This window comes from Microtus ochrogaster, chromosome 16 (assembly GCF_000317375.1).
Source record: "Microtus ochrogaster isolate Prairie Vole_2 chromosome 16, MicOch1.0, whole genome shotgun sequence".
Taxonomy (NCBI): domain Eukaryota; kingdom Metazoa; phylum Chordata; class Mammalia; order Rodentia; family Cricetidae; genus Microtus; species Microtus ochrogaster.
In genome coordinates this window covers 21,001,250-21,011,946 of record NC_022018.1, presented here as the reverse complement: position 1 = coordinate 21,011,946, position 10,697 = coordinate 21,001,250, and the positions used below count along the sequence as shown (strand labels likewise).

Genomic DNA, 10,697 nt, shown 5'->3' with positions numbered 1-10,697 from the left:
TGTGTGTGTGTGTGTGTGTGAGCTCCCCTACAGGAGTGGACTGCCAAGCTCTGCTACATCTTTTCAACTCACTTGTTAGTCATCGCTAGTGAATGGTGCCTTGGGGATGTAAAGAATTTCACAGTGAAATGAATGGAATTATAAAATAAGAAATCTTTTTGCTTTGTCAGGCTTTCCCTATTTTAAAAAGACTCTCACAATACTGTAACAATGAAGTCAATAAGAGGCAGCATGAACCTAAATCTAAAATAACTGAGTCAAAAATTGTTAAAAACACACACTCTAACAAAGGCCTAATCTTTTCTAGTCTAACCAATGTGCACGTCAGTTTGCACACTGGAAAAAATGCACAAGGCAGTCCTGATTCTTTATCCGGTGTGTGGTTGCTATTTTCATCAGAATTAGAGCTATACTAGTCCAGTGATTTCACTTACATTAGTTTAACTCTGGAGCTAAACCGAACAAAGGTGGGACTGTGATTTCCAAAGAGAATGTAAACAGCCTTCTATTTAGAATGTGATAATGTAAGCAATGGGGCAAAAATATCTAGAGGTCGCAGGGGGAGCGTAGACGAGCTCCTCTCTGTCCCAGGTCAGCCCCTGAGTACTCAAACCAGAAGCTAAACCAAGGCCTCAGTCTCCTGATAGCCCCGCTTTTACTAACCGTGAGAAGAGACTTGAAGACTACATTTTCCACACTGAGGAAATAGTCAAGGAAATCCAGCAAGTCTGTCTTTCCCTTTTCCTGCTTTTCCCTCTTTAAAGCTAAATGTATTCCAATTGTAAAGGCACTTGCTGTGAGTCTGCTCATATGCTCCTGATTCATCCTATGTTTGGGATGCTGTTCACCCAGTGGCAAGGAGGGATATCTCTAATTGATATGAGGATAGTCTTTCCTTTCCTATCATTGTACTTTAATGTGTTTCTTGGCCTTTAAAATAATAACCTAATGAGAATTTGTTGCAGTGATCAAAAATACATAAATTCCCTTAAGGATCTTCTTTATGAATTATGTCAATGAATTTTAGACAAAATAAAATTTTTTAATAGAATGGATTCAAGGAATCATGGTGAAAATTTTGGGTACTTTGTGTCAGTTAAATAATCTTTTGTAACAAAATAAGTATTTGAGAAAAACAAATACAAGACAATGCCTTTGAAAAACTGACTGTGGTGTTGGGGTGTGTAGCTCAGTGGTAGAATGCTTGCCTAGGACTCATGAGGTCCTGAGTTCAGTCCCAGTAACCGGGGAAAAGCTCAGCAATAGAAGTTTGCTATATAGACAGTTAATATGAATCAAGCTTGGATAGCTGAATGACCAATAGCAACCCCGGAAGCCGTAGCATGGAATTGGTCCAGTTGTCCTCCCATGCTAGTCCACCAGAGGGCGGTGTGACACTGTGACCCAAGAAGATAGATTACGATGTCTTCAGAAATTAATGGAGGTGCATCTCGGGAACAAGAAGGGGAGAGAAAGAAGAGTGATTTGTAGGCAGCGCGGAGCGGCCTCACCCCAGGTCCTCCTGCCTTGGCCTCCCAAGTCCGTCACTGTGCCTTGCTAAGAATGATTGTCCTGAGGTTCCTGTTTTAAAAGAGGGAGGAGAGGAAGAGAGCGAGAAAGAGAGAGAGACTATAAATCGATGGAACAGTGGTGGGATATTTTGACGATATAGTGAGCAGATACAATTGACAGTGTGTTTTCGTAAATGTACACTATCTAGTGTCCAGAAACCAAGAATGGCTATTTTGGAACATTACTTAGCAACTCCAAATACAATCTTGATGGTGAAATTAGCTATTCTCTGCGTGTCTTCCAGGGCTTAAGAATATTTTGGGCGCATTGTTTTGTTTTCCCCAAAATAACAGTCTTGGAAATGAATGTTAAAGTGTGAAATTTTGCTGAGGTCTTTTGTTTTATTTTATTTTATTATTATTTTTTTGAGAAAGGGTTTCTCTATAACTTTGGTGCCTGTCCTGGAACTAGCTCTTGTAGACCAGGTTGGTCTTGAACTCACAGAGATCCGCCTGCCTCTGCCTCCCAAGTGCTGGGATTAAAGGTGTGTGCCACCACCGCCCAGCAAGGTTCTCTTTTTTTTTCTTGTTATTGTTCATTCTAAATGTTTTGAAAATTGCAGTCAGCATGTTACCTACTAAATTGTTCTAACCTCTTTCAGAAATAATTGCTAGGAAGGCCTCCATAGCCATGGCGAGTTCTGATGTGAAACCGAAATCCATAAGTCGCGCCAAAAAATGGTCAGAAGAAATAGAGAACCTGTACAGATTCCAGCAAGCAGGGTATCGGGACGAGATCGAGTACAGACAAGTGAAGCAAGGCGCTATGGTAAGATTGATGGCTCTTCAAGCTTGCTAAAAAACCAGCTTCACAGAGGGGGAAAAGTATCTTAATAACAGAGTAACAAAACACCACTGAAAGGAATTCTCTGAAACGCCTGTCTCAAGAGAGGGAGACAAAAGCCCCTGAAGGTGGTCTATAAGTTGTGGGCCAGTGTGCTCCTTTGGCTGGGCACATTCACTTTCTGAACTACTACGCTCTCTGATACAGGAGTCTTCAAACGGTCATTTTCCTTACTCTGGTAACTATTATCATATATTCAGTTGTGGTCAAACATTATTTCCTCTCTGCTTATTTTGACAGTAAATTAGAAAGGAGTTGTATATATTGGCTTCTTCTTTTCTTTTCTCTTTTTTTTCTTAAGATAAGATCTCACTCGAAACTAGGCTGACCTTGAATTCACTAAGCACCTCAGATAAGCATCAATCCTCCTACTAGAGCTTCCCAGGCTCTGGGATTACAGGAGCAAACATGTCTGTGTAGCTACACTCTACAATTAACAACCAATTTAACATTAATGGATAGCAAGCTAGATAACTCACACCATTGGGTGCCTCCCGATTTGACCATTTACCTGACCATGGAGTTTTCCCTCCTGCAATTCTTATAGTTGATGCTTACAGAGCGACCTGGAGTTCTCTGAAGAGCCAGTAGGTGTGTACACACTAACAAGGGTGTCTTTGGAACCTGGTGAAGGGATAAGAATCTGTCCCAGCATCTTGGGAACACCCCCTTTCCCTGTGGGTGGCAGCTCTGACTTAAGCGTTAGAAACAAGCTTTGTAGCTGTTTTCCTACAAAGCAAATGTAGCTGCACCTGCCACGCTGACCAGATGTGTGGGGTCTGTTTCTGTCACATAATCAAAACAGGCGAGAGAAGACACAAGGCAAGGTCTGGGCATTGTGACACATGCCTGAGATCCCAGCTCTCAGAAGACTCGGGATCTTAAGCTTGGGCTACATTGGGAGAGTTTGTCTCAAGCAAAAGTAGGTGAAAGAGTTGGAAAGGAAAAAGCGGGCAAATTTACCAGAAAATAGTAGACACGGTTCACCAAATAGTGCACTCATTTTCCCTTCCAGTTGCAGGCTGTGATTTATAGGAGGGCTGGGAAAGGGAAGGGCTGCCTGTATCGACCCTCTTAAAGAAAAGGTTTGATTTTCCAAAACTTGAACTTTTGATAATGATAAAGTGTATCTCACAAAATTCAGAAGGACCATTTTTATCAATAAAAAGAACACATTGGGTCCCAGAATGCACTGTGATGAGTTATAGACCAAAGAAAAGTTATTACTTGAGACTTAACAAGTTCCTAGAACACATATGTGTGTGCTTGAGCGCGCGCGCGCACACGCGCACACACACACACACACACGCACGCACACACATGCACGCACACACACACGCACGCACACACTGTGGCTGGACATGTAGCTTTGTTAGTAGAGTGCTTGCCTCATGCATGAAGCCACCCTGGGCTCCACTTCTAACACCACATCAACCGAGCACGGTTGTAATTACACGCCTGTAATCCTCAGGTGGACGCAAAAGATCAGAAGTTCAAGGTCATCCTTGGGCTACTTTCCACAGAGAGCAAATTACATGAAATATTGTCTGAAACTAACAACAAAGCCACCACTTACCAACCTGATCAAGAAAGCATAACACTGAACCTGGAGAGAAAGAAGAAAGCATGCAAACCAGATCAAGGCAAACGATAAACAAATGAGACAGAACAGGGACTAATGGGGAGAAGAAAGGATTGCTGAAGGCTCTATGGGTTCAAGTTCTATTAAAAATTGGACTTGATCATCAACTTGAAGCTTGGGTAGAAGTGCATAGGTGCCTTCCTTTAGTCCAGAGTTCTCAACCTTTCTAATTCTGTGACATTTAATACAGTTCCTTATGTTGTGGTGACCCCAACCATAAAGTACTTCATTGCTATTTCATAACTATAATTTTGCTAATGTTATGTATGAATTGTAATACAAATATATGATATGCAGGATATCTGATAAGCGATCTCTGTAAGGGTCCTTTAACCCCAAAGGGTTGTGACCCACAGGTTGAGAACCACTGCTTAATTCCTAGACTAAAGCCTGTGATCAGCATAGCTGTTAGCGCAGGGGTCTGGGCTCCCCCAATTTCCTCCGGAAGCACTCATTGTTGAACTTGTAATGCTTCCAATCACTCAGAAACCTAAAAACAACACATTTTAAATTATTTGGCATGTATCTCCAATCTTGGCCGTGGTGTAGACGCTGAAACCTCGAAACTGGCCTGTAAAGAGAAGCACCTTTCAGTGTTGTGTCCTCCAGAGGAAGGCCGGAAACTAACGTTTGCTCTATGTGAGCACACAGTGCTCTCCCCAAAAGCAGAAGGATCTTAAAACTTTACCTCAGCCTATCCAGTGTTCTGCCTGCCTACATGCCTGCACGGCACACAGATCTCATTAGGGGGTGATTGTGAGCCACCATGTGGCTGCTGGGAATTGAACTCAGGACCTCTGGAAGAGCAACCAGTGCTCTTAACCTCTGAGCCATCTCCCCAACCCCAGACTTTGATTTTTGATACAAGTTGTTTGATGGTAAAATGATATGAAATAAAACTGGCGTGACCACATTCTCATTCTCGCCCTTCCCGTGCAGGTAGACCGCTGGCCAGAGACAGGCTACGTGAAGAAGCTTCAACGGAGGGACAATACTTTCTACTACTATGACAAGCAGAGGGAGTGTGAGGACAAGGAAGTCCATAAAGTGAAAGTTTACGCCTACTGACCTTCTCATTCCTTTGGCTTATCAATCTTATTTTAAGAATTCATTGTTAACACTTTCCATCATGTAAATGTCATTTTACAAAACAATTCAAAATGCTGTCTTTAATTCAGTGTCTTACAACATAAACACCGTGGAGCCTGGTACTGGCCAGACTGGTCATCCTTGCTGGTTCTGAACAGTTCTGCAGTTGCACAGAGTCTTAGCCTTGGGCCCTGCCCCTCTACCTCCTTCTGAGCATTTTAGTGGCTCCATTGGGAATCCAACCCTTTGGAAGCCACTCCAAGGGTTAGACTATGTATTTATTTATTTTAGTGGCTCCATCGGGAATCCAACACTTTGGAAGTTGCTCCAAGGGTTAGACTATGTATTTATTTCCTTACAGCAGATCAATACTTCACTTAGAGCTCGCTCCTAGCCTTTCTCTGTCTACAATAGCACTTGCATTTTCTAACCTGAGGGTTTTGTTTTTTTCCTCTTGGGTCTTTTGCCTCTTGCAGAACATAGTGGAAATACAAAGTGTGATACCTACCCTGGAGGAGCCCTCCACAAATGTAGAAACGTGCAAATGTAGACATGTATCTAACGTGCATGTGACTGTATGTAGGGTTAGTCCAGCACCACAAGAAGAGCGAGAACACACACACGTACACACACACACACACACACACACACACACACACACACACACACACGCAGAGGGAAGGAGGGAAAGACAGAGGAAGAGGGAGGGACCCTGAGAAATTACACATCAGGCCTGTAATCTAGAAGGAGGAAGATTTATTCTGGCTCATAGTTTCCAAGATTTTGATTTGATGTTAAATGGCTTCGTTGCTTCTGGGCATGAATGTCATGATGGGAATTGCATGTTGGAACAACACAGCTCACCTCATGACAGCCAGAACACAGACAGGAGCCAAGGACAAGGTAGCTCCCCCAAAGGCAGACTTCCTCCAACAAGTCCCCCCCCCCTTTTAGTCATCTTTCCATAATGCCATATTACAAATCTATCATGGGATTAATTCATGGATTAGGACAGAGCCTTCAGGACCCGGTTACTTCTGGAAGTCCAGCAGACAACCAAACCCCTTGCATATAGACCTGTGAAGGATGTTTTCATTCAAGCCATATTGTGCATCTAGTGATGCCAGGGGATGTGACAATGGTGTGGTGGCTTTCTCACCCCACATCTAACCCATCAGTGGGAATGATAACACTTCTCTTACCCAGTTATCGCAGGTTTTTGTATGTCACAGCAACTGATTTAATTATGTGGACCATATGGTGAGTGGGAATTATCCCCTGTGGGCCCCGGGTCTCAGCTGGAGGTCCTGTTTGGGAGATTAGAAAGCCTACTTCTGCTTTGTGTGTGTTTTTGAGGATGTGAGCTCCTAGTTTCCTGCTGTGGTCTCTTGTTGGCATGCCTTCCCCATCATTATGAACCACTTCCTTCCTCCTTGAACCAAAAGCCAAAATAGGCTCTTCTGTAAGTTCCTCTTTGCTATGATATTTTACCACAACAATGGAAAAATAAATCATACAGATCACCACGCATTGGTGCATGGATTCAGCCTTTAACAAGGATAGCCATCTCCTCATTCTGTTTACCAGTCAACCTCCTAGGCCTCACCTAAATCCATTAAAACACTAATCCCACTTTCCCTCCCTCTCTCCCTATCTTTCTGGCCTGCTGGATTTTTGTTTTGTTTTGCTTTCCACACTGATAGTCAATTCAAGGAAAGTTTTGTTTTGTTTCTCGCATGATGGATCTATTAGTTAGTGATTCCACTGCTTGCTCTGCCAGTGCGTGCTTTTTGCTGCTTGCTACACAGTTCTGTTGCTGACGTTATGACCATCCCATTCAGCTTGGGTGGAGTGCCAGCTCCACAACAAAAGGGACCACAACTTCACTGTGACCCAGTGTCCTTAAGAGCTGTCAACAAAAGTGCTTGTCAGAGGCTTCCACCCACTTCTTGAAGTATGTCACAATACATCGGTGCCTCTCCCAGAAAGTGCTGGGAATCAATGGGCCCCTTTGTCACTGGAAAAAAGTCGAGTCAGGAGAATAAGTTCAGTCAGGTGACTCGAAGGTCTCCTGCCCAACTTGCATCCAGATCACAGAATCCATGCCTGTGCCTTCTCCTATTATTCCTAATTGTCTGCCATCTGCCTGGCTAACTATCATTTAAATATTCAAAGACTTCAGAAAGATAACAAAGAAAGAGCTAGGGAGTCTCTACGGGGTTTGGACAGTTTACTTAGTGCTTGGCTGTGGACACTCGATGGACAAGGACGTGCATGAGCAGGATAGAGGGGTGGAGTGCTAGCGCCCAGAGTCATATTAACTAGTTCCAAATGGGTCTTCTCTGCTTGTCCGTTAGAGGTTATCCTCCTATGTTTCACCAGGTTCGTAGAAAAGAAGTGGCTGGGAATGCACTTCCCATGCTAGCATCTATTATTCCAGTCGCTGACTTCATAGGACAAGGCCCCTGTGACTTCAGACCCTGACATGTGCCTTCTGTTCTTACCTTACTCTGAATCTTCCGTATGTCCCTGAGACAAAGCACCAGGCACTGTATCTGGTTGCTACAGCAGCGCTATAACTCATCACCCAAGAAAAGTGCGGTTAAATTTATTAGGGGAAAGGGAAAGGATACCATAGGGAGGTGTCACTGTCACATTATTATAAATGTCTCTTTAGGAATGATTCCCTCTCAAATGCCTGAACCTCGCTAGACCATGTTCATAACATGTAAATGTCTAACGTGGTCCTCCCCTCTTGGAGCTGATACTGTGAACTATCTATGGCTGGTTCAGGCTTCCCAGGGCCACATCAGGCATTGGTGTCTACTGTTCTATTGGCTGTATCCTTACACGATGAACTGCTGTCATGTCCCTGCTCTGGCTTGAGGGGTCTGTCCATTCTAATTTGTAGTTTCAGAGCAGGGAGCTGCAGGTGGCTGACTGTGGCATCGCTACTAGCTTGTCTTTTTGAAGCGTTTCTATGGAGACTTCTCAAGCCATAGTCCCCCTTGCATAGAGTAGGAGTGGGTCTGTAAAGCCTGCAGTGATTCTCCCCTGGGTGAGTCCTGCAGGTAGAAGGTCTGTAGTATGTCTCGGTCATTTATTAGCTCCTTGTTACCCTTTGTGACTTGTGAAGTGTAGGTACTTTGGTCACTTTCTACCATTTGAGGGGGTTTATATCTCAAGTTCAGCCTAGTAAGTTCTGGTTTTGTCATCTTCTAGGTGGCACTTTACTGGGAAAATCATGACAAGGATTTGACATCTGGTGGCAGGGTCACGTCGGCATCTGCCAAAGCACACCAGGTTTCCCTGAGCTTGGTACAGGACTGGCGTGGTCTCTCTGCCACCTCCGAAAGGGTGGATTCCCTCTCCCAATGGCACTCTCTGCAACCCCCAGGCACTTTGGGTACTCCTGAGCACACATTGCTGGCAAGAGCATGTGATGTCTATCACCCTGATGTGAACCCCTGATGCAGAGCTTCAGCCCATGTGGTTCTCTAGCTTCTGTGGTATAGTCAGCTTTACAGCTAGGAGGCTACATCTTCAGGTAGGATTCTTCAGACCATTTGATCTTGGCAACTTGATCAACTTCATCGCTTTTAGGGGACTAAGGATTGGTAAGCCACAGAACACCAGGTGTTTCCACACATCCCGCCCTACCCATCGTTGAGTCTGCCACTGAGGAAGCTACAGTGTAGGGCTCTTGGAAATGACCCACTGTCAATGCATTGAATTAGGATTTTCTGCCCTTGTTATTAAGATTCATATTGATAGGAATTTGGCCCCTGACTGCTGGAACCTTACTTAGCTCTTATCATTGCAGACATTCCCTGTCTTTGGAAGGTAGGTTAATGCCCTCCACTGTAAAGGGTTTTCTTTTACCTACCCATCAATGTACAGTGCTTCCTTGAGGATCAGGGGCTCCCCTTCCTTCACCGGTGTGTACAGCCTGGCAGTTCATGGAGAAAACAACCCCATCTTCTGCCTCATACGTAATGGGACCCAAAGTATTACATCTACCCATCATTGTCAAAGATACTTTATTGGACCAAGGTACTCATCTGGGCAGTGCCTATCCATGGATTAGTTTGCAGTTGCTGTATCTAGCCTTCGAGAGAGAGTCAGGTCCTTTTCATTCCCATAAAAATTGCACACTGGAACTGGGCAGAGAAACTTTTTCAAGTATCTATGAATGGGCCAGTTCCATTCAAATTAGGAAAATAGAAACTTTTTTTAAAAAGTAAGTTCGTGTGGCCTTCTGACTTGAAGATGTGTCCTAAGGGAGCAGCCTTCCAGTTGGATCATTCCATCTGGGACGACCTCTTATCACATTTATAAGGTTCTCTTTCTATAGGGTCTATATAGGGTCTATTTAAGAACTCCATATGAGGTCGTAGTGTGGACAATTTCCCACACAACATTGGAAGACTCTCAGGGGTAGTTATCCCTTGTGAAGCTGATGCAACTTAAGAAAAAGTTAACAATTAGAGGATTTGGTAGGATTTAAACAGGTCAACACCCTGTTTAAGGTGGGAGCCAGCAGATGCTTATTCCTCAAAAGAGCAAAGAAGAGAACCTTCGTCCAATGACAAATGGAGATAGAGACAGAGACCTACATGGGAGCACTAGACGGGGCTCCCAAGGTCCAGATGAAGAGCAGAAGAAGGGAGAATATGAACAAGAAAGTCAGGACCATGAGGGGTTGATCCACCCACTGAGACAGTGTGCCTGAGCTAATGGGAACTCACTAAATCCAGCTGGACTGGTTCTGAATGAACATGTGATCAAACTGGACCCTCTGAATGTGGCTGACAATTGGGGCAAACTGAGAAGCCAATGATAATGGCACTGGAACTTGTCTCTACTGCATGTACTGACTTTTTTGGATCCTATTCTATTTGGATGCACACCTTCCTAAGCCTGGATGGAAGGGGGAGGGCCTTGGACTTCCCACAGGGCAGCACACCCTGCCCTCTCTTAGGACTGGTGGAGGAGGGGGAGGGGGAGTGGAGGAGCAGGAGGGAAGTGGGAGGAGGGGAGGAAGTGGAAATTTTCAATGGTATTATTTAAAAAGTAATAAAAAATTATTAGAAAAAAAGAGTAAAGAAGAAGACAAAAGCAGGAGAAACATCATTATGGGTGATGTTTTGCTTTGAGGAGAAAAGGTTCCATTCTGCCGTGAGCACACAACTCTCCAAGCTTAAGTGCAGGACTCTGGTTCCAGGAGAGAGAAACAGGAAGAGCCAGAGCAGGACAGATTTCAGAACAGCCGCAGCCAACAGTCATCAGGATGTTACAATGTTTTGTCAAGGGAAGTTCAAGAGCTTTCAGGGGTGCACAGGTGTAGCTGTTCTCTTGTGGGTCTTCACGTGCAGGGTATCATTTGGTTCTACTCTGGAGGGGTTTGAACACATCTGTCAATTGCCAGCAGTTTGGTAACTATGGAGAGTACTTAGGACCACTTGGAAGGGCCCATTCCATTGAGGACCCAAATGTTCTGCGGGTCCATCTTTCTAGGTTTTTTTTTTTAATTTTTTTTAATTGAGAAAAG

At 44.2% G+C, this 10,697-nt stretch overlaps 1 protein-coding gene across 2 annotated transcripts in view; it reads left to right on the top strand.

Moving 5' to 3' along the window:
- The window catches only part of Meig1 (meiosis/spermiogenesis associated 1), a 15,627-nt gene extending 10,414 nt beyond the window's left edge, over positions 1–5,213 (top strand). For both annotated transcript variants that reach the window (XM_005354835.2, XM_026783144.1), the window contains exons 2-3: positions 2,174–2,340; positions 4,997–5,213. In XM_005354835.2, the coding sequence (XP_005354892.1) occupies positions 2,203–2,340; positions 4,997–5,125 (267 nt within the window). In that variant the 5' untranslated portion in view covers positions 2,174–2,202 and the 3' untranslated portion in view covers positions 5,126–5,213. The remainder of the gene's footprint in view (positions 1–2,173; positions 2,341–4,996) is intronic.
- The last annotated feature ends 5,484 nt before the right edge of the window (positions 5,214–10,697 follow it).